The sequence below is a fragment of the Medicago sativa genome, chromosome 5 (assembly GCF_051527215.1).
Source record: "Medicago sativa cultivar Bolivia chromosome 5, Bolivia_mono, whole genome shotgun sequence".
Classification (NCBI taxonomy): Eukaryota; Viridiplantae; Streptophyta; class Magnoliopsida; order Fabales; family Fabaceae; genus Medicago; species Medicago sativa.
The window spans coordinates 543,485-567,910 of NC_140753.1; the positions used below are offsets into that span (position 1 = coordinate 543,485).

The window sequence follows — 24,426 nt, forward strand, 5'->3', positions numbered from 1 at the left end:
ACAAAAAATAATGTTACTATAGATAACTATCAAACCTGATCCACAAGCACACCACTATGCTTCCGAACTTTGTCCACAACTTCCTGAGCTGCAGCTTTGCGCAAGTTGCTTATTGATTTACAGGCCACAAGCAAAGGATACATGAGAGCCTGAAGAAGACATAAAACCCAAAAGTATAAGATTAATACAAAATTGGCATCCAAATCATTAACACGGGCAACAAAACAATAAGAAGCAATGTGTAAGTCATTAAAGTGTTGCCCCTAGGTTCCTTGCAATAACATAATAAATATATCAACCAGCAACATCAACAATAAATGCAAACTGACTCTATTATTGTCCCTAGGTCCTCGCAATAACATAATAAACATATCCACCAGCAGAACACAAAAGCCTACATGAAGCTTATGGAAAGAAGGTTATGGCTTTCGCAATAACATAATAAATATATCCACCAGCAGAATACAAAAACCTACATGAAGCTTATGGAAAGAAGGTTATGGCTTAATGGTCATGTGTACAAGGACCACCTCTTAATAGATGGAGGAGAAGATTGGTCGCCTCATATGCAAATATGTTTGGAGTCAGGCTAAAGTGCAGTTTACTAACAATACCCGGTGCCTCTGTGGAGTTTGATAGTACTATTTTTACCCATTTTTGCAAGGCTCACGCTGCACACTATGATTTTAATGAGTTTCTCCCACCTCCTGTTGCAAGGGACAAATGATACATAAAAAGGAACGTAAGCAACACAAAACCTACTTTATACACCTTTCCCTTTTTGGTTTGCTTCCGACTTACTCTGCTACCTGAAATCAGAACCTAGTGTCTACAATTGTCCCAACTATATTTTCTACCTTTATCCAGATTTCAGCTAAGCCTACAATTGATCCCCTGTTGCAATTCCTCTTGGGTCACCCTGACCTTGTATCTCATAACAACAATCAAGGTTGCTATGTGGGAGGCCCATCACCCTCCAAGCCTATTCTCAACTGTGATCATAACCATCGGCTCAAAAATACAATAAAACATTGTGGGAACAGCATTTTTTCCCTCCATGCCCTATAAATGGAACCCAGGCTGCTCCATCCAACATACCAATACCATAGATTTTCCTAAAGTCTCTCCGACTAAGTATGAATACTTTCGTTAGTGTTTTTAGAAATGTCGGTACTCCGGATATACCAGTTTGGTTGCATACACTAGTAATTTATTTCACTGCATATAACAGTTACTTCCCTTAGTCCCAAGGTTCTTGATCTCGCTGTCTGGCCATGCCTTTGGTAATAAGACTCGTTTCTCCTCTCTTTCTACATTTTTTTTATTTACGTACCTCTAGCTAATGGTTCCTAAACCTAGTCTCAAGGTATTGTGACATCCCATCCTTTACTTTCCCTTCCCTATTAGTTGACTTTGTCCTTTATGTTTTTGGGTGTCTCTTTAATTTACTTTATTAGTAGATTAATTTGTTCTCATGAGAGTTCAATTACCTTCGACAAAAGAAATTGTTGTTTGGAAGAACATAGTTTGGGACAGCCGATTGATGCTGGATATGAGTCTCATAGCCTTTACCATACACACTTAATTGGTTCATCTTGGTATTCCTAAACCTCAGAAAACGGTGCCAAACCTCTCCAAGTTCGTTTTACTTTATTTTACTCTAATGTCTTGTTTTGTAGAGGTTGAGCTAGGCCCAACCCAAATTCTAAGACTTCTATTGAATAATACGCATTATATTCTGCAGAAAAAAAAATATCATACTGCTCATCATACAATTCCTGATATACTATATATTTTCAGCAAAACAAGGAGCAAACACATGGTTGAATTAAGCAAATCTCTTGCTTCTATAAAGTCTTATTTAAGAAAGATAAAATAAAAATAACAAAAAACTGTAATCCTTCGGCAAGTTATGAAAATCAATCAGGTCTCACAAGAAAACAAGCCTCTCCAACATCCGCATAGTCTATTTCTAAAAGAAAAATGATAAGGAAAAACTACTCTATATCAGTCATATACCTGTGGATGATTTTGCCCAATTCGAACCAAAAGTGATTGTATCAACTCTCTCACGGCATGGTTATTGGAGTGTATCCTGGCAATGATTTGGGGCAGAACTACTAGCCACGTATTGATATTAACAAGGGAAAATCCTTTCGTTAGGGCCATTTGAACTTCTGCAGTAGCTCCATGGTTGAACCATAGTGTCAAAAGTCGAAGAATATCCTGCAGTTCAGCATGCTTAAGAATCAAAGGAAAAGGACTAACATAATTCAATCAGATTACTTGCCAGAAGAGTCCATGTAGAAAACTCATGTAAAGTATAGTGCAAAAGACAGTTCTCTAAGAATTGCACTGTTAAACTTGAACACAAAATCTATTCAAGACCAAGAAAGCATTCCTATTTATCAAATACAAAATCTATTCAAGACCAAGAAATATAAGCTATTTTACAAATTAGACTATCAAGTAATATATGCCTAACAAAATCTATTATGAAGTCAGAAACATATTATTGGAAAGCAATGTGAAACAAGTGGGAACCCATGGGAGCGCAATGCTATTTGTCATACTGACGGTGCACGGTAAAAATTATGTCCATAAACAGAACTCAAATATAGAAACAAGTCATTCGACTTGAGCCCCAGTAAATTGTGAGATTTAAAAACCAATTATCAGCACTCTAGTTTGCAGCATCGTTTAAGCATGGCACCAATTAAGAATGTAACAAAACTATAAAATGCCAGTGCAAGACTCTTTAAAGTTTTGAGTGATCAATGAATTAAAAGAAGCCAAAAAAGCATTGCTGAAAAGAAAGAAAAAAAAAACATAAATGCTTTAATACTCCATTGAAAAGTAGACTATTATGTCTTTGAGTCAGGAAATACAAAAACAAGGTAGCAACTCAGCCAAAATTTAATTTTGTTGTCCAAATTGAAGGGATATTTATGTGGATGGTTTCATATTAGAACAATAACAGAAATAGGAGCTTACCTGTAAACTCCCGTCAACGCCTTTCGAATTTGCTGCACATGCTATAGAATGAAAGTATCCCGTGACAGCAGCAACAACAAACTGTGCTGCAATGTCAGGGAAACCTCTTAAAGTGTAATGAGACATCACTGCTGTATTGAACAATGCCCATTTATGCCAAGCTTTGGCCCATTTATTTGCATACTGAGTAGCTTTTGTGAATGCATTGAGTATATCTACAATTACAGAAACAAAATTAAAATTTGATCAATATTATTTTCTGTTAAAGGTCTAATTTATGACAACTTAAAACCTTTTATGGATTCGTCAACCAGTCCAGGGGAAAGTGACCACTGCCAGGAGCCAAGTTTCAGATAAACACGGGCAAGGAGAGGAACACTTGGATTCAAACCACTTGTGAAAACCGTTTGTGTAACTGGCTGAATGTTGGGTGCACTTGAAAATTCCATAGCCAAATTCTAGGCAAGATAAAGCAGATGGATGATTGACGATGAACATTCAAGCTCAAGTGCATGTTACACAAGAGGAAAGTATGATACCTGTAGCCTAATAAATGCTTCTCTACGCTTTGAATCCTCTCCAAGTGACCATTGGAACTTTAAGTACGCCAGCATTACTTGAGGTGGGCCATGATATTGGACATTTTCAGGAGTTATCTCAGGGTCATACTGAGAACGAAAATAAATTGAGTATGGCACACGAGAGAGAGGTAACATAAGAAAGAAACCATCATATACCAGGTGCACAGTTCAAACCTGTAGAAGTTTAACTAAAGTAGATCTTGCTTGGCTAATGCGCCCACTTTTTCTGCAAAGAGAAGCAAAATTTAGCCATGTTTCAATGTCTTCAGCTGGTGGCAGCACAAGTGTTCTGACAGCCAGAAGTGCCTGCCAAACCTGCCAAAAAGCATCACAAAGTCAGAGGAAGGAAATTAAATGCCCAAATTTGTCAAATGTTAAATTACACAGATAAACATTGTGTTGCAGAAGCAGATAATAAACATCAGTTGTCACAAATATGAAACTGAATATGGGACATCACAGCCCGCTCCCATTCCAGCACAACTGCAACAACCCATAGCCATAGGCACTAAATTGGAAAGACTTCAGAGGTTTGTTCCATCTGAAAGGGTTCGAAGATTGAAACCTATAATGTTTCGTTGAATGAAATCTCCGAAAACCAGCAAATATTTACTCTGGCATCTCATAAATACAATCTCGATTTTATCCACAGTTAAACCAGCCAGCTTCAAGCAATTGAGAGAGTTTTTTTTGGTCTTCCAACACCCTTCAAACACAGAAACCAATTGTTTGGGTTACCAGCCTCCCAGCACACCATCACACACACACAAAGTCCCCATCTTGCTTCAGCTTCATCTCAATAGCCCACCCCAGTTTCAGCAAATATCCAGCAGCTAACACCTGCATTGCGCAGCTTCTTGCTGAGTTTGGCCTCTCCATTTTCTGTCTCAGTATCAATATTTCTCATCCACTTTTTGTTTTGCATTGACTTATTGTTACTAGTTATGTTTTAGACTGAATGATAATTGCGGACCTACAGGAGGTCATTAATTAATACCACTCATCAACATAATCTCTCTCGCCATAATCCCAATATTATGACCTTGGAATAAACAATTTTCAATGTTATCGGTGACACAACGAAATAATATAAAGATCCATTTGAAGTCTTGAAAGACGCTAATTACATTCCTCAGAAAATCAACCCATAAATAATGTTTAAGCATGCATATGCAGTTCCATGGGGAAACTGTGTAAATGTTTAAGCATGCATATGCAGTTCCATGGGAAACTCTGTTTACCTCAACATTGCTCTTGGCTCCTTCTATACGCTGAGTCCACATGTTGCGAATAAGAGCCCGTCGCTCTTCAGCAACTCTATCTCCAATAGGAAGCGTACAGTAATCAATCACCTGGGAGAAAAGAAGATAAGCCCAAGTTACGGTAATAGTGTTACATCAAGTGAATGGTAACAATCAAAGTTAAGACTTCTTAATGCTAACCTCTTCTAGTTCAGATAGTTGCTGAACACGAACCATATTGCTGTAAGCACGCTCATAGCTCTCCAAAACCTGGAGGTGCAAACAAATTGTGAAGGAAATGATTGTGCAGATAAATCAGCTATTTTGGGCATTGTAAAATCTAATTTTACTTGGTGAGTTGTCACTCCTAGCTTTATTATGGATGTTTTCTTGAATGTGTCATTTACCTTACTGTAGATTTTGTGGTGTTATTTTCTACGGATTTTGGTTTATGTCACCCCATGCTTTTGTGATTTTGCTTATTTTTAATATTGATTTGGTGTATTGCAGATGATTGGTAGGCTTTGATGTGTGACACAGTCGAGATTTCAGTTTCCGATTTTGATGACTTTGTATGCCAATCAAATTATATCAAAAATAAATAAAATGGGAACACATGAAAATATTATTTGAATAAATGAATATAATCAGTACAAGGTTTCATTTTCAGCATAAAAGTCAAATTGCGGAAGGGTTATGTACGGACTCAAGGGAAATTCGTCCAAAAAAATTAAGTTATTAGTAGAAGGGCTTGGGAATTTCTTTTGTAAATATCTCTAACTAACATGCAAGATTGGTTTTTGAATTGAACAATTACATGCATTTTCAAATTGAGATTGAATTAACGTAAGCACTAAGCACATGGAAATGCTTCAAAATGATGTCAAATCTGTGTGGTGACTGGAGAAAATACAAAATATGGCACAACATGTGACGTAAATGCAAAAATTTCCATATCCCCTTTCCAAAAACAGTGATAAAAGTATCAATTAAACCTTCTTTATATTCAATGATAACACGCAAAATGACTGAGGAATTATGCACGTAAGACTATACAAATGAAGAAATTCAAATTAATGAATAATGCTAAAGATTTAAGCCTGTACGAAAAATTTAACGAAGCACACTCACCAAAGCAGCAAGCTCTGTTGCCAGACATTTTCTAGCTCTTTCAACATACTCACGTGCTTCATCATACTGCCAAATAGATAGGAATCACTGTAAATGAAATTGAAAAAAGAAACAAACAAGAGAAGTAGATGTCATCAACAAATTAAATACCTTTCCTCTGCGAACTGATAGAACAGCCCTGAAGAAGGTACCATTACTACTTCCGTCACTACTCGAGGCATTATTTCCCGCGCTTCGAAGTTTTGTTTCATCACCATCATCTAACCGAGACACATATTCTGCCATTTGGTCCCATTCTCCCATGTTCCAAGCAGCATTAGCAGCCTAAACCAAAAAACAATAGTCCAATTACAGCCAGTAGAAAATGTCCATCACACATAAACCAAAGTATAAAACCCACCATTGGTGCTATTTCAAGGCGAGTTACTGCATCAGCAGGGGTCCAATATTCCTTACATAGATCACTTAACTCTTCCCATCGAGCTAATGCAGCAAGGCATCTCATCCTACCTGCAAAACAAGCTCCTAGCTCACACATTTTCAAACCAAACAACAAAGATCCTTTGCCACTAGGTGAAGTGAGCTACACCATGGTTGTCAAACTCGGGATCCCGCCAAAAATCATTTTAGTATAGCAAGAGTGTAAATCACAGAATCCTAACATGGCTTATAAGATCCCACAAGATAGACAAAACTATATAAATAACTAAAAAAATATAACCTTAACATAATTATCGTAAAAAAACTTATTTTTTTATTGATTTGATCATAATGATAAGAGTTTGACCTAAACATAAATTATATAAATTTTTTATTAATTTCCACAACGGAATAATAATTGCAAAAAATAGAAGTTCCAAGTTGGACTATAATTTCTCAATTAAACCCACCAAGTCCCAAAAAAAATGTGTATGTTCAGTGTATCCCACTATCCAATCAAAAGTGGGTCGAATTCTGAGTCAAAAACATGTGGAACTGGGTGGTAAAGGTGCAAGTTATCCCAGGTCAAAACGGTTTGATCAGGTCAAAATGTGCTAAACCGGGCCAGAATCGTGTGAAACCAGAATGAGAGAAAGAGCTCCCACGGTTTAACAATCTTCCTCTGCACGCTCACCCCTCCCACCTCTCCTACAATTTTCGTACCGCTCCAATATGGTGGAGGGAGAAAAATGTGAGATATTACGATCTCACGATTAAGATCGCGCTCTTAACAACCATGTGCTACACAGATTAAAAGATGTCATAATATCTCATCAAAAATCTCAATTAAAGATAAACCATTGAAAATCTAAATTATTCATAAATAGTTCAGCACATAAAATTCCTTGGCCATTTTCTACATTCAAATTTTTTAGGAAACAGCAAAGAGAGATATTTGATAGGGTTTTGATAATTATGTAAATAATATATTACGTTAACATGAATATTTAGTATTTAGGATAGACATGCTATCATAGTTATTATATCGTTAGGGTTGTGATTGTGTATTGATTCACTCAAAGCCAACATAATAGAGTCTCCATGGTGTAGTTTAAAGACAGACTCACACCATATAATGCCTCTTTTTTCCCTCCTTCAACATGGAATATAGAGCCTAAAGAGAGGCAGCCCTAAAACCGTGTTTATTCAGTGGACCCACTGTCCGGTAAGAAAACTTTTCGTAAAACTGTGTTTCAAATCTGATTTGCTCCTTCAGTGGTGTGACCACTTTCCGAAACCGTTTTCACTTGTTTTCTGGCAGCCACTTTGTTTTCCAGTGACATTTCTAGCACCCACCCACACCAATAAACTCACGACAAGCCGATCTACCCTAATACCAGCCTAAAAGGCCCCATCACACGTTCTTAAGCAGCACATCTCTCATGTGTGTTCTACTGAGCAACTATTCGTAGTCGCATGTCTGGAAGCGTCTGGCACGGTAAGGACAAGTATGAGAAATACTAGTCAATTTTTGAATGGTTGGTTCAAGACATGGAATGAAAGACTCTACTACTAAGTCGCCTACAGTTTGATAGGGTTTAGTGTCTTTGATGGAAATAACTAAGGAAGAATTCCCAAATTACAGAATGAATTGCAGAACTTCAAGGGTCTGCACATACCCCTATTTGTAGGAAACATCTCAATTCTACTAGCAATCTACCTAAATGACTGACTAATTAACCAACCAATCTGCCTATGCATTGTCCACACTTCAAGATCAAAATGCATACCGTGCAATAAATATCACCTCAATTCTCAGAGATTGCAGTATCCCCATACCCATAGATTATCGGATACCATACATGCCAAAATTGGCCCAGGTTGAAGCACATCGAAATAACTCAAAATAAGAAAGTTAGAATGAATGTGAAGTCATGATTACAGACCTAAAGTAGTTTCCAACACAAGTTGTGCACTTGTTACTTGAGACGCCTTTGCAGTATATGCCTTGAGGGCATCATCCCATCGCTGCAGTTTCTCATACCTAATGTATATATACTATAAGTAACTAATAATCTCAATAGCATTCCAGAGATAAAGATCAAACATTACCATGACTCCTTGAGTTGAAATTCTAGATGCTGTTGAGCATAGGTCAATACTCCAACTGCAGCCTATAAAAGTAAATGTTTGATTGTAATGCAGAGTCAGCAAAGTCAAAAATACGAGAGTAGCAGCCAACTGGTAAACTTGAAAAGAAATCAATTTTTAAAATAAACCTCGTGTTGGTGCAATTGGTTGTTTATATGAATAAGAGCTTCAACTACAGAAACTGGGTTAGCATCCATTTTGGTAAACCGAGCTCCTTCAAATTCCATTTCTTTATAGTGCAAAGCTTTTGCAAATGCACGACACTGTAGGTCGTACATAAAAGAGTAATATCACATGAAAAAGATAAGGAGTCAAGAAAATATCCAGCATAACAGGGTTAAAAAGTTCAAAAGAAAAACATGTGTTGAAGGAGATGCATGCATCACATTCACGCAAACACAAAAATACCCAACGACAATAAATAAAAAGGGACGGACCTTTTCTGCAAGTGCACCAAGAAGACGAATGTCAATAGGAAGAGGTTTCTCATCATGTTCCATGAACTCAGCCTAAAGATACAAGTAACAAAAGCAGGTGAGTGTAAAGTCTAAAAGTAGAAAATTGTCTGTCTAGTCTCTCTCCATGCATCTTCAAAATCAATATAAATAACTTCAGGGGACTCTCAAACGACTACATGTATCATTCGTCCTCCAGGTCACATCGATATTGAGGGAAATTCTTAATAAAAATATTCTTCAAAATATTCTTTACATGCATATCAGAGTATATTAGCAACAACCAAAATGGACCAATGTGTGAATATACTTTTCAAATTGTCATATCAAAACCATCAAATAGTTGTAAACAGTAACACACAAATGCAGTAATGTTACATATCCTGAAGTAAACTCTCACCTTCGGTAATTTTCAAAAAGATATGCCCAATAATTATCCTTTAAGGAGAAAATAAAGAAGAAATAGAAGTTCTATAATAGAACACTCACATTTAAGTTTCAATGTAATGACAAAGATGAGAATATGTACCAAATTGAGTAGAGTTGCCAAAATTTCCGGAGGAATATGTGGAGATGAAAATGCCATCTCTAGATTCCGAACCATATGTCTCTGAGTAGCCTCATTGAGCTGTGCCCAACAGCTGACAAATCCAGCTGCAAACAATTCTCTCCCAATAAAAGGCTGTAAAACCCAGTGTAGATGAAAATCAGATAGGAAAACAAAACAACGCCCATGCTACAATGAAAAATACAAATATCCGATGCAACCTGCAACTGTGCAAGCCTAGCACAGGTTCGTAAGGCTGGAGAAGGAGATTCCTTTAGAAGTTGAATGCTAAAATGCCTCATCCATTCTGCCCAATCCTCCCTTGTACTTCGCTGAGAAGCCTCCCCAGCAGATCGTAATCGACTATCATTAACCTGTATGAAAGTTTTCAGGACATCAATAAAAAAAGATCCGAGCTTCTAAGCCACGTTACTTATGGGTCTTACTAACATGTGCCCTTGGGGGACTTGTTAAGGAATAAAAAAATAGAAATTTTTGTTTCGGAAAAAAAACACTGTTAAACTTTCACAGAATTGAATACACAATTTCAAATACAATGTTTACATATCTGTTTCCTTAACTAGTGTTTTAAGGGCGCATGTTAGCAATTAACTTTCTGTATATCTTATTTACGGATCACATTTACCAACACTCCAAAATCCAGACTAGTTTTGAAGGTATCATCTAATGTGCAAACCTTCATTAAGACAGCAGTGCAAATTACAACTACGTTCCGCAAATGATTTTTTTTTTAAATATTGGTGTCCTCTGAAGCATGGGAACTTGTAAAACGATGAGGTGCCGGTACCGGGTACGCGTACGGTACTCGTGGTACTCCATTTTTGCTCATTATTGTATTGTGAGTGAAATTTGTGGCTTTCTCTTATACATTAATACGACAATATACTATTATTTGTGTGTTTGAGTTTCTTTGTTGTTGTAACCAACTCTAAATTTCGACTTTTTAAATTTCTGATGTGATTTTTTTGTTGTGAATTGAAGAATTTAATTCTTTCATGTTATATTCTATAACAAAACTTATGATTTTATTGATGTACCCGTACCTTACTTTTTCTAAAATGGCCGTATTCTCGTACCCGTATCGTACCGGGTACCGTACCCGTGCCTATGCAAGAGAGTTTGTGTTTATCCATTTAAGTGGGACCAGCCTAGCACATGATTCTATGTTGGTTTATTTTTCCCTTCACAGTTGAATGTTTCTTAAAAGTTAACATTAAAAGTATTATTCTTTAACGTTTTACTTCCCTTACTATTTTTAGCCCAGCACATGAGTTTCAATATTTACGGTTTTTTAAAACTCTACAGGGGTTAGCTGCCCGGTAAACTTCAACTCCAAGTAACTCTGCTACAGTGGTGCAACTCAAAGTGTCACCACCCACCTTAGAATTTTGGGGAAGGCTAAACCCTTCACCCGTCGCCTGAATTATGCGCCCAAAACAGAGGTTCATGTCACCCATCCCCTGATCAGTGCGCCTAAAACTGAGGTTCTGAACCACCAGTGACAGAAAGGTGGAAAATATTATAATTTGGGAGAGAAATAGGAATGAGAAATTAAGGTGGACTTGGAGAATTTCAAGAAAACAGCAGCGAGGATTCAAAGTAGTGCAGTGACATGGACCACCACCGAGCATGGTCTTGGGCTCGAATAACCCAAAACAGAAACAAGCCCATTTCAGTAAATGTCATAGAATAGTGTCCATGCTCGTGCAAAGTCTGCATTCCCAAGCAAGGGAAGTGCAATTATACTCTACATCTAAACTAGTACTCGCATTCAATCCACGTGGGATCAACATTTTGGAGTCTTAATTATACTCCTCTTTATTACTTGCAGACAGGGTGCAGAGTTTCTCACATCACAAGAACCACACAAGGTATCATGGATTACCCCTCTGTAATTAATTAAGTTACTGCTGCGGTCAGCTTTTTAATTCAATTAGGATTAAAAATCTAGTTTAAGAATAAACATAGTTCACAGCTTAGTTTTTTGGAACATCGTAATAAAAACCATGATGATAATTCAAAGTATCTATTCTTTCTTTTCCCTCCCTATCTGGAGACCCTATAACTTCAATAAAGGGTTAGATTTCAACAACCAACTTTCTTATATCAGTTTAAATTTCCATTTTAAAGCCAATGGAAGTAAGCTCAGTGGATATACTCCTGAATGCCCAAAGGCAACAATAGAAGGATAAAATCTTCACAACTCATGACAAGAGCATACCTGATGGCCTTTGAGTTTGTGAGCATCATATCCGGCTTCATAAGGATCTTTCTCCACATCATCTAGCGGATCACTAATAACCTCAACAGGAAGTCGTTGGTTCAGTCTTTGAGTAGCTGTCGTCCCAAGAATTAGCGGCTCACGTCTCTGTAGACGCCCTTCAATTTCCTCAAATTCCTTGTGCTGTTGAAATATATCACTTTTAGAACTTTTAAGACGAAGATATAAGACATTAAGTGGGAAAGTATGAAAAAATGAGAGGAAAAAAAATAACCCGCAAGTGATATTTCCGAAGAAGTTTGTGTATTGATGGTATAAAAATCTTAAAATCCTCGCCAAGGGCATGAGCCAAACAACAAAGTGCATCAACAGCATCCTTTCGGAGATCATCATTTTTCCTGTAAATTAGAAGTGCAATTGATAAACATCACCAAGTCAGGTACCAAAGAATGTAATAGACGATAATTAGAAGAAATGAAGGAGAAAAATAAGAAACTTGAATGACATTAGGAATTCTAGAAATAGTATCAACACCACTGGTTTAACGGCAAATATCAATTGCATAAATAGGGACGACAAAAATATCAAAATCCAACGAAGACTATTATAAGAATGTGAAATAGAACAGGAACAAAGAAGCAAGAAACAATCTCAGAAAGAAAAAAAAATCGAACATCCGGCATTACAAGCAGCTAACATCCTTAAGATAGATAACATGGATTCTATCGGTTACTCAACAGACTTCAAAATCTATGACGACAAGCAACACAAACTTAAAACTCAAGGAAAACTGATGTACAATACGAGATAAAACCATATTCAGCTCGGGATAAGATATCCCCGTGGAAAAAGTCCAAATTCCCAAATTATTGATGATTAATCCCTAAATCCTCAATTGCATACCCTCAGTTCTGATTTATTATTGCTTTTAAATTAAAATTAATTATAAATATTATCTCCCCAAAATGCATCGTGCTCTCTGCATTGGAGAACAAGCTATCAAGAAGTTTTAGCAACTCATTTAAGCATAACCCACCACTTGATTAAATACTACGATTGAACAAGGCACAGAGAAGCTGCAGAATAAGATAGTTCCACCAATAATTCAGAAAAATCTTCTGTATACAGACTTCATGGATCTGCATACCTCTGCTTCACAATTTACTTTGACATAAATCTCTCAATAATCATAATCATCGCTCACATTTAAAAAGAAAGATTAACTAATATTAGCCTTAAAGTTTAAACATCGAGTCAAAAGAACTGAAAGGTGAAAGGACCGTGTGTTCGACAATATATTTTGAAATTTTAGAATTTGCAGACTCACCCATCCAAAACTAACTTCAACTGATGAACAAGAGAGGATATGTGACCAGTGACCTGATGGCAAAAGGGAAAAGGATATCAGCTAGAACAATAATTATCAAACATGAAAAGCAAAAATATCATGTTAGTAAGCATAAACTAATCCAATTTATAAATAATTGGTGAATAGAAGCAAGCTCGGTAACCAACCTGCACACGAGGGATCAATCTTGTCAAAGTTTTAATTGCAGCACGTCTTATGTCAACTGAGGTATCCACTTTAAACAACCGAATAAGAGCAGGAAGAAGTAGATGCATATGCTCATCCAAAGTCCCTGCATAACCAGTAAGAATATTGTCGGTTTTCCATTTCTAGCAATGTTATCAAATAGCAGAAGGCGAAAAATAGATCGCCCAAAATCTGTTACGTCAAATAGCAGATAGTGTTGTAGGCAAATAACAGAAGCCACATAACAGTTGAAAATAAGTCAGTTATATACAAACAAACAAAAAAAGATACAGTTGCAAAGAAATACAAAAGGGAATGGAGTCGGAGCATAGCTTATATATTGAAAGTACTCGCTGACACGTCGGTTTTTCTATTATGAAAATAGGTCATGTTCGGGACACACGCATAGTTGTTATTGAATTCAATTTGTATACACCGACAGTATAAAATAATTGTATGTGTGCATACCAAATCACACGATGTAGATATTTTGAGATATTGTAGGATCTAACCCAAGAAAGTGGCACGATAGTGTGATTTGATTGAATGCATGTGTAAATAAATTTTACGATGTCAATGTCAAGATGGTATCAGAGCCTATCTAAGATCCATTGGGCCACATGCTATCAGGTAATCGCTATCGGGCCACTAGGGTCATGTTCCAGAAGTCCAATCCCAAGCGTGAGGGGAGTGTTCATAGTCCCACATTGGATGAGATAAGGCCTTACGATGTGCTTATAAGTAGAGGCAGTCGTCACTTTACAAGCTGATTTTGTAAGGTTGAGTAGGGTCCAACTCAAATTCTAAGAAGAAATTAATCTCTTCTTTATTCTTTTAAAAGAAGACCCTAAAATTCTTTTTTTTTTCTTGCCATTGCTGCTACATCAGCTAGCTGAAACAGGAATAGCTGCCGTTATTTGACAACACTGATTTCTAGGCACCACAACCACTTAATATAGTAAAAGTGATGTCACCCCATGAAAGTATAAATATAAAACCTTTTGTAGCATGAGTGGTGGCACCCTTTTCTTTCTTTTGAATTTCATTCAGGTTTATATATATTTTAAACATTTGTGGGTCACATGCACCATTCCATTAGCAATTTAAACAGAATAGTAACAATGTCTTATTTAAACAATCTAAGTTTAAGAAGTTAATTGACTGAATTTGATATACAAGGGTAAGTTGCACATGATCAAAAATTGAAGTAGTGGTTTGATTTATAGCACTTGAATAAAAACACACACAATATGCTACAGGAAAGAGAACAAACCACCAAAAACTTCTAGAGTGTGGAGAATATCGAGAACATAAGTGTAGTCATTGCACCGTTCTGCATCACTGATTATCTGTACGCATCTCGGCAGAATAACTGGAAGATATGTCCTAAATTCATCGTTAAGAGCCAAGCAAAGTTGTTCTACCAGGTGAAGTACCTGTAACATTTGAAGGGGAAAAAACAAATAATAATCTTAAACCACAAGAACAAAGCCCTTGGTTTAATATACCAAAATTAGGGAAGCTGCAACACTAACCGGATAGCCAAGGGCAGGACGAGCTGGGGCTGGAAGAGAGAATGCGGACCAAAATTCTGATACTAAAGAAAGCAAATCTTGCAAATATTTTCGAATGTGCTGCTCAATAACATCGTAATTAGGCCAGAGGGAAGAAAAAAACAGTAATCGTACAAAATATTGGATGCATTTTGAAGATTTTAAAATCTACCTGGCGCACAATTGACACCAAAGTCCCAAGCTTCCATGTAATGAAATCCTTCAAACTATCTTCACATGTACGAACAGTGTGAAAGAGATCAGGCAAAACCTACCAGAAAGAAAAGGGCAAAAGCCATGGTGCAATCAACAAAAACTATATCCACCACCCAAAGTACTCCCATGTTCAGAACATGAACTCAAATGCCATGAACAAGCTCTTAGGCACTTAAGAGAGATTCCAGATAAAAACAACATAGACTAAAAGATGGAAGTAAGATCCTTCACAAATGTAAGTTAAAGGACTAACCTTTGGCAAGTATGGAACGCAGCCGAGTCCCATTGACTGACCTCACAAACAAAATTTCAATCATATTAGCAGTGAGTATCCATAATATATGGATTATAAATCAATAGATTCAATAATAACAAAGAACACTTTAAGTGTTCATTAGTTTTGAAAATTGGATCAGGATAAGGAAATCAAACTAACAAGATTGATTTTAATATTATTTCTACACATCATCTTTGATGTACAAAAGCATTTACATAATTTAGATTAATCCCTATTTGCATGCAACTTTCCTAAATTAAAGCTATGTTGCAACCGTACATATCTCAACCACAAAAAGTCGACTTGTAAGGTGAAGATAACCCAAGTCTCATAAGAACTACATAGGAAACATCTATAGTTAGGAAACATCTATAATCGATGTGGAACAACAGTTTCTAATTTCTATTTCAAGTTTCTTCCAAAGAAGGCTCAACCTCATGTCCTCCCAAAATTTCAAGTGCGCCGCTGGTTCTTTACAAGTTTGTGTTACAATAACATGAGCTTGGAGAAAAATAAACTAAACAGAACAAAGTTGACTGCTATGTCTTATTTTCCCTATTAGAGAAGAGAACAAATCAGAAGGATTTAAATCCTTCCAGGCCCAAACAAGATGGAAGAAAGAAGAAAGAAAACACAAAAGACGGTGTCTTTTTCATGCTTGCATACCTTGAATATGAACATCAGAGACCCAACGACCTTTAAGTGGTAACTAGCAAGTGACGGATCCCTTAAAATACGCATGAGAGAATTAATCGCAACCTTAAATGAAAAATAAATATTATAAGTATCAAATCACTACAAGAAAGTTCAAAACATTAACATGGAATAGTAATATGCTACCGTGGAATAATGGTCATCTGATGAAGCAAAAGAAGGCCACAAGTCTTTGGGAAATTCATCAATAGACTGAATCTGTTGACTTGAATCACAAGCAGGGCCTGTAACTTCTCCATGAGGCCCTGGCAGTGCTTTTTGATTTCGTTTATGCAAATGAGGATCCAAAGCACCCATTATGCCAAGAACCTGTCAGACACCCATTCTAATTTAACTACCACATTTGTACCCATGTCAGAAGATTACTTTACTTAATTATCATTATCACCTTCAATACTTCACGCCTGGTAGACCACACTAGCTCACCATTCAGTAATTTTAAGAGTAACCCAAGTAGTTGTGGATACTCGTTATATGGAGTAATAACATACCTGCCAAAATAGTAAAACAAATTTGAACTACATTAATAGAGAAAAGTGAGCATATAACTTGATATCTGATACAAACTTCATTTTATCCTTCATATGATATCAGAGTTTAGAAAAGCATAAAAAATCAAAATTAAGCATGCAATTGAAACTGTATGAAAAATGAATGTTAAAAATTGCAAATGGATGCACCAGTTTTAGATTAGTTTTAAAATATTGTCAAAAAATATCCCAAAAAGATATGAATATCACAAACATATGCATACCCAGTGCTCTGTACAACTTGACCAAGGGTAGCAACTGCTATTTCACGTTTGGAGACAGCTGCTCCATCCAATAAAGCTTCAACAATTAAAGGCATAAGTTCAGGAATGTATTGCCTCATTGCAAAACCTCCCTAAACAGAACCACAACCCAAATCAGTTAATTACCAATAAATATAAACAGGACAAAGAAGGAAAATTTACTAACCACCCTGGCAAGATCCCCCACAGTTACAAGGACTCCACTTATAATTCCAATATTGGCATTAACATCAACAAGTCTGGCCACGAGTGCCTGATATAATTTGAAAAATCATTAACAAGATACCAAATAAAAATAAAACGAATATTTATCTTTAATAACAAAGCAAGATAAAACCTTATGAATTGGAGCAATGTATGGAAGTATTAGTCGTTCACAATTCCTTATCAAACAGCCAATTAACTTTGCACTTTCCTCCTTGCATTTGCTATCAGCACTGGTGACACAGCAAGAGAATTAAAATGGGCATGGAATAGATAAGTTATTTTTGTTCTCCATTGCACCGGTGACGATGAATCATTCCATAAATTAAAACTTCAAAGTTACCTTTGGCCCAAGTATGTCAACAACTGTATGAGATAACGACGAAGAGCTGGAAGAACATATGCAGGATTTTTCTCAGACAACCTTCCAGCCACAGAAATTGTGTACTCCCGAACATCAAAATCCTGCAGAACGAGTCACTATGATATCAACAAGATCAAATAAAATGACACTTCAAGAAAAAACCACAGGAAAATAATTTCCTACTCTACAGAAGCATATGATGATATACCATAACCACGACTTTGTCACAGAAAGGCAATAGGATCTCCAATTTGTGTACTGTTTTTCTAATGAATGCATAACACAATTTTGTCAAAGAGCCAGGCGCTTCGGAATTAATTTAATAAATGGAGAATATAAATTTCACCATCCTACACCATACAGTGCTAAACAAACCCGACAAAAAGACCCTTAAAAGCAGTGGGCCAACGTCAAGTATATTCGTGTGACATTTATTAAGTAAAAGACATAATTGTAATTTACAAAACACCTGGCTACCTACCGCCCTTGCAAAAATATTTTAACATTCTGCACCTTTAGATAAAAAGTTAAAAACTGATCAATTGAGCCTAAGGAAGATCAAACAATAGCAAATCAACATCTGAAGGCCATATAGCATGACATCTAACCAAACAAGGTATCCAGTCTAATTCTACCTCATCATTTAAAGCGGCAAATACTGCACTCAAATTGTCAGCCTGTGCCAAATACTCATCAAACCCTCTGTCTCCATGAACAGAAGTGAAGATAGAGTGGCGTACGGTAACATCAGCATCTGCAACAGCAGAAATGAGAAGCTTCTCCACAAGCTGCAGAAAATCAAATACCATAAAGCATTATAACATGTTGATCACGATGCATCCACCTCAAAAGAACTGACAGAGTGAAGTTCACACAAAACAAGAAACTTCTCAATACCACAAAGCACTCTAGTCTCTCAACAAGTATGAAAACGATGTCACCTATAACTTTAAATCCTAAACCCTAAGCCTAGCAATGGAAAATAAGGACTCCAATTACAAAAAGGTTCTTAACATGGGGTTTTCACTTTTCAGAGAATCAAAATTTCAAGCACAAATAAATTGAAAAACTTATCAAAAATAAATATTGGTAAACACCAAACCTCCTCAATAAGACGATGGCGCTTGCCCCCGGACCGAGACAACCTGTTAGAACCAAAATGTGCACTTGCAATACCAGAGAAAGAAGTAGCAATTAATTTGCAACAACATAGAGCTGCATCTTTTCGTGTAGATCTATCCTCATCATCCAAATAGACAACAACTGATTCCCTGGCAAACTCAAGTAGATCATGGCCCTATATGAACACAGTAAGATCGTGTCACAACCTCGCAAATATTAAATGACTTAGGAATACCAAAAAAAGTGAGGATCTTATCATATGTGACAGCAGTTAATACATAAAATGAGTATACAGAACCTTAAAGTTAAAGCGAGCAAGAGTCTGCAAAGCAAGCTGTATAAGAGCAGAACCACTAAGCTCTGAAACTTGTGGAACGACATTTATGTTTGTTCCTCTACCGATGCTTTGTGCAGGCCTCCCTAGATAAGGCGATTTAGAAAGAACCATAGATATGCTGTCGAGTAACCGATCTTGAATGGTTGGCATCAGAGATGGAATGCTGAATGACAAAGATAAAAAATACTTAAAAACTATTCGCTGGAAAGGAAGGTGAAAGACTCTGTTCAAAGCAACCCCCATACCTCATGCTTATTTGCTCAAGAGTTTCCACAAGAACAGTCGAAAGACCAGCAGAAAACATAACATCCAGAAGTCCACGAATATGAGGTTCAGTAGTGGGCCCCATTGCTTTTGCAATATTTCCAACACAAGCCAAGGCCTCAAGTGAGGGTTTACTCCTACGCGGAGCAATCTACATTTATAAAAATGCCTAAACTGTCAAAAGATTGTCTTGTCATGTGTTATTGAACAAAAAAATAAACAAGCACTCCTCTAAATAAGAAATGAAACATGCAGCAAGAATAAAATAAAATACAGCAGAAGTCTGGCATCTGATAACAGATAATGTAACGTACTGCCTCGCGTAAATGAGTAGATATTGTCGGCAAATAATGGCTAAGTTCCCCATCCAGTGCCAAAGCCATCTCTCCGAGAGCAATGAACCCACTATCACGATCTTGAGGAACTTTCAAGACGGAAAGAATATGATTCATGCATATCTGCAAGGAATTTCATTTCAATAGGCACTCAAGTAAGTAAATGATTCGCCACCAAAAAAAGTTAGTACAATTGAAATAGGGCAGATTAACGTACTGTTAAATAGTTGGTAACGAAACGATCACGCAGAAAATGTGCAATTCGAGGTAGCAACGAAGTAATGCTCAAGCGAACAAGCCGATCCCGGTGCTCTAGATATCTAAGAACAATTTCGGCAACTTCTCGGTATCTTGACATCATGAACTCACCAGTATTCCTTCACAGCCATAATTAGTACCAAACAATTCAATTACAAAAATAAAAAGATTAATGATTAAAATCTGACACTGACATCATGACAATAGATTTAGAGTTAATAAAAAAAATCAACTGGTTACTATAAACCAAATTTGGCCTCGTAGAATTTTGCTAACAGAATCCCAATGGACATGAACTCGTTATTTAATTTCCATTGTATGTGTATGTTGACAATATTATGCCCCACCATTAGGCGTGTCAGGAGCATATTACACTTTGTCTGTGACTAAGACTAAGTTTGGAAAATCTCATCCACTATCTTAGAGCAGACTTGACTACAACAACAACAATCAAGTCTTATCCCACTAAGTGGGGTCGGCTACATGGACCAAATTACGCCATAATGTTCTATCATAAACTATATTTGGATCCAACTCATTAATCTCTAAATTTTTCCTAATAGTTTCTGTCATAATCTGACCTACTCTCCTCACTACAGAATCTACAGGTATTCTCTCTACATGCCAAAACCAGGTCTGAGCCTATTTCTACCATCTTTTCTACTACTATAGGTGCTACCCCAACTCTCTAATGTTGTCATTTCTAATTCTATCATGTCTGGTCTTACCTCACCTATCTTGTAGCTTTTTTCACTGGTTTTTAAGGTTTCATTATATATTGTTTGAAATAATATTTGAGCTAATAGTGTTTTTCTTATTTTTATCTTAACCATTTTAATTAAATTATTTCTCTACGCCCCTCCAACCCCAGAATTTCTCCACAACCATAAGTAGTACCAAACAAGTCAATTGCAAAAATAATGAGAAGATTAATAATTAGAATCTGACACTAAAATCATGACAATACATTTACTGAGTTAATAAAAAAAAACACAACTCATTACCATAAACCAAATTTCACCTTGTAGAATTTTGTTGATAATAGAATCCCAATGGGCGTGAACTCGCTAATTTCAATTGTACATGTATGTTGACAATATTATGCCCCACCATTAGGCATGTCACTCAAGAGCATATTGCCCTTAGCCCATGACAAGAGCTAAGTTTGGAAAATCTCATCCACTAGTGTATAAGCTTATTTGACTAAAATAGAGGTATTTGATAATCTCGTTTATCTCACCTATCTTGTAGCTTTTTTTGCTAGTGTTTTAGGTTTCTTTATACATTGTTTGAAATAATATTTGAGCTAATAGTAGTTTTCTTGTTTTTACTCTAACTGTTTCAAATTAAATTCTTTCTTTACCAACCCCCAACTAGTATTCCTTCATGGCCATAATTAGTACCAAACAGTTCAATTACAAAAATATTGAGAAGATTACTGATTAGATATGACACTAACATCATGATAATTTATTTATTGAGTTGGTAAAAAAATCAACTAATTACCAAAAACCAAATTTCACCTTGTAGAATTTTGCCGAGAACAGAAGAAACCCAATGGCCATGAACTTGCTAATTTCAATTTAACATGCACGTTGACAATATTATGCCCCATGATTAGGTGTGTCACTCAAGACCGTATTACACTTTGCTGACGACTAAGGCCAAGTTTGGAAAATCTCATCCACTGGCGTATAAGCTTGTTTAACTAAAATAGAAGTAGTTGGTAAACTAGCTTATCTCACCTATCCTTTTTTCACTAATTTCCAAGGTTTCTTTATACATTCTTTGAAATAATATTTGAGCTAATAGTATTTTACTCGTTTTTACCTAACTATTTTAATTAAATGTTTTATCTACCCCCCAAAATTAGCAAAAAATACTAAATCTTTACATATACTAACTCATTTCACTTGATAAAAATATATCCGAATGAGTAAATTAAAAATATATATTATAATTTTTAATATGATTATAATTTTAAGTATTAATAGCAGTAAAAATTTCAAAGTAAATAATATGCAAAAAAAATATTATAAATATAAACATTTTCTTTAAGCTCATTTATATTTATTAGTCAGTTCAACTGCTAATTCACCCTAACGTTTCAAATTCAATCACCTTGTTATTTGTCCACTCTACACTCATCTATTATTAGTTTACCCGCTTCTTTTTACAAACAGAATCTAAACATGTTGAATCCAATAGAGTGGTGAAACTGAATGATAGGTGGTCAACAATAACCAAATGCAAAGCGGTTCTTAAGTTTCAACAAAGGAAGATAGGTAAGGTGGTACAAGGAACAAACATGTTTGAGGAAGGTATTATTCAAAAATTAAATATTTCCAAGTTTGACAATCCGCTATTGCCATCTTTTGCCCATCTCAGCAGTCAAAGATTGATAATTAAATTATTGACAACTTCTATTATATTTCATATTCATTTTAGGTTACATGTCTAGAAACATAGCTTTTCTAAAGCACGCATCATAAAGGACTGAGCGCTACCAACAAACTACATTGACTAGTACGGTGCTTAAACAAACCAGGCAATTACTTTCAAACCTATAGACATTGTGAATATATATTTATATAATGCTCGCTAAAAGTGGACAAAATTTGTCAAGAATGCTAGTTTGATTAACTTATAAGACATCTACATATCAACAATGCAAATGATAAAATTCTATTAACCTCAAAAGCTCTCCAACAGCGAGCAACGAACCATGTATACTGTGCACTGGAGCATTTTTACCTAACCCATCTTGTGTAGCCTCAAACATTCGATAATACCTGCCATCAAATACAAATGAAAGGATTTACTCTCTAATAGGGATGCACTGTGCAATAAACTATCAAAGAAATCTAAGTATTCTATAAGATGGAAGTCAACAGAAACCATACATCCAAAAGTCAACAGAAATCTAAGCAATAAACCATCAATGACATAAATACTTCACCGAAAACCCTCCAAAAAAACACCGCTCTATTAGTCAACATTAACTTCATCACCCGTCATCGATGTGGATTCAGGCGACTAAAGATATAACCCTTCATTGTTCACAAACCAAATCTATTATAAAACCTACTTATTAAAGAATAGGAAGGCATAACTTACCCTAAGCTTATTATTGCTATTCTATGATACTACTGTTCCTAAAAGGCTCGGCCCATATTTTTACTGCCGCCGTGGAGGAAAATGAGACCAAATGAGTTAGTGGCAAAGTTTGTCCCATTTATTACTCCAGAACAGTGTTAAGTATAGTAAGGAACTTTGTGAGACGCCTTTTCAAATCACTGACAATAATACATATACTGCCACTGGTATCGGGCTAGGGTTATATAATCTATAATAATCTGAATAAAATTGTAACATAACAGCATCAAGTATAAATAAATGATAAGAAAATGTCTTCCATAACCATTCACGGTTTGAAGAAGAACTTGAACTTATGGTCAAAGCTCAGAGTCTATCCATTAGTTGACTTCGCTAAAACGCAAAGTAACAGTAGGCAAGCCGTGGAGCAGTCTTTACTACTACTAAATCAACTTCTGGTGGTTTAAACTAGTTTTTACTGAGACAGTTTTTTCTTTATGTCCTTTAGTCCAAGTACAATTACTGTCACCGAAGTCAACATAGTCAACAAATACTTTCAACTACAAGTTTACCCCAGTTTATATGCTACACTTGACAAAAATAAGAACTAACCATTGTACACGCCAGCGTGTCTCACGCTTTTCAATAACATTAAGGCAGGCACGCAATGCCTCCACAGCCCGCTCACGAACTGGCAATGCCGGATCTCTCAAAGGAACCCAGATAGCATCAACGAATTCCGGCACATGGACATTAAAAACAGTTGAAGCATTTTCTGCCATTTCCTGCAATGACCAAAATAAAAACATAATGCATTCATATTCTTGGAATAGGAAGATCCCAAAATTGTAAGTTAACATAAAAACACTATTCTCTGAATAGTTCATCACTGAAATAATTTTTTAAGAATAAACAGTCAATTACATCCCAGAACTATTACACTCACAACAATTTAGTCCTTGAACTATTAAAATCAACTAAAAGGTCCCTAAACTATTCTATCATCTAACTATTTAGTCCCTCAGTTAACAAAATTAGCTGTTTTCATGATAATTTAGGGACTAAATTGATGTATTTTCCCTAGTTTAGGGATCTCTTAGTTGATTTTAATAGTTTAGGGACTAAATTGGTGAGAGAGTGATAGTTTAGGGATCAATTGACTGTTTATTCAATGTTTTAACAAATAAATTCCAAATATGAAACTTAGAAAAGAAAACTAAAAAATAACCATTTGACTAGAAAATGAATCCCAACTTCCGAATTCTCACATAAAAATTAATAATGAAACTTACTTTCAAGATTAAAACAGCTGCAAATCGCCGATACTCAATTCTGGGCCCTTCAAGCCAATCCAATGCAATTTTAACCTAAAACGATAACGAAAAAGTCAGCACACTCAATCAACTCCAAGAGCAATAGCCTCTAATGATCTTTGTAGCACCGACACTTATGATCGAAAGCATTTCGGTGTTTGACACGTGTCAATGTGTCTGACGCCTACATGACACCGACAAATGTAATTACATAGAATTAAGCCATTTTCTTAAATTATTATTGGTGTCGCCCTCCGTGTCGTGCACGGTCGGTGTCTATGTTG

General features: G+C 36.0%; 1 protein-coding gene across 1 annotated transcript in view; it reads right to left on the minus strand.

Annotated features, from left to right (window-relative positions):
- Positions 1-24,426, minus strand: part of TOR (target of rapamycin) — a 36,219-nt gene that overhangs the window by 10,914 nt on the left and 879 nt on the right. Inside the window, exons 3-43 of the mRNA XM_085712092.1 lie at positions 24,122-24,196; positions 23,442-23,614; positions 22,427-22,525; positions 19,693-19,852; positions 19,455-19,598; positions 19,122-19,291; positions 18,838-19,039; positions 18,520-18,714; positions 18,053-18,205; positions 17,397-17,518; positions 17,187-17,286; positions 17,016-17,102; positions 16,811-16,941; positions 16,445-16,547; positions 16,183-16,365; positions 16,009-16,101; positions 15,319-15,354; positions 15,022-15,120; positions 14,832-14,930; positions 14,570-14,732; positions 13,278-13,402; positions 13,090-13,142; positions 12,037-12,160; positions 11,763-11,945; positions 9,742-9,894; positions 9,503-9,655; positions 8,956-9,027; positions 8,647-8,781; positions 8,480-8,541; positions 8,314-8,411; positions 6,348-6,457; positions 6,098-6,271; positions 5,948-6,013; positions 5,018-5,086; positions 4,817-4,927; positions 3,750-3,890; positions 3,534-3,662; positions 3,287-3,452; positions 2,995-3,209; positions 2,020-2,226; positions 36-149 (exon numbers count right to left, since the gene is read on the minus strand). Coding sequence (XP_085568218.1) covers positions 36-149; positions 2,020-2,226; positions 2,995-3,209; positions 3,287-3,452; positions 3,534-3,662; positions 3,750-3,890; positions 4,817-4,927; positions 5,018-5,086; positions 5,948-6,013; positions 6,098-6,271; positions 6,348-6,457; positions 8,314-8,411; positions 8,480-8,541; positions 8,647-8,781; positions 8,956-9,027; positions 9,503-9,655; positions 9,742-9,894; positions 11,763-11,945; positions 12,037-12,160; positions 13,090-13,142; positions 13,278-13,402; positions 14,570-14,732; positions 14,832-14,930; positions 15,022-15,120; positions 15,319-15,354; positions 16,009-16,101; positions 16,183-16,365; positions 16,445-16,547; positions 16,811-16,941; positions 17,016-17,102; positions 17,187-17,286; positions 17,397-17,518; positions 18,053-18,205; positions 18,520-18,714; positions 18,838-19,039; positions 19,122-19,291; positions 19,455-19,598; positions 19,693-19,852; positions 22,427-22,525; positions 23,442-23,614; positions 24,122-24,196 — 5,247 coding nt within the window. The remainder of the gene's footprint in view (positions 1-35; positions 150-2,019; positions 2,227-2,994; positions 3,210-3,286; positions 3,453-3,533; positions 3,663-3,749; positions 3,891-4,816; positions 4,928-5,017; positions 5,087-5,947; positions 6,014-6,097; positions 6,272-6,347; positions 6,458-8,313; positions 8,412-8,479; positions 8,542-8,646; positions 8,782-8,955; positions 9,028-9,502; positions 9,656-9,741; positions 9,895-11,762; positions 11,946-12,036; positions 12,161-13,089; positions 13,143-13,277; positions 13,403-14,569; positions 14,733-14,831; positions 14,931-15,021; positions 15,121-15,318; positions 15,355-16,008; positions 16,102-16,182; positions 16,366-16,444; positions 16,548-16,810; positions 16,942-17,015; positions 17,103-17,186; positions 17,287-17,396; positions 17,519-18,052; positions 18,206-18,519; positions 18,715-18,837; positions 19,040-19,121; positions 19,292-19,454; positions 19,599-19,692; positions 19,853-22,426; positions 22,526-23,441; positions 23,615-24,121; positions 24,197-24,426) is intronic.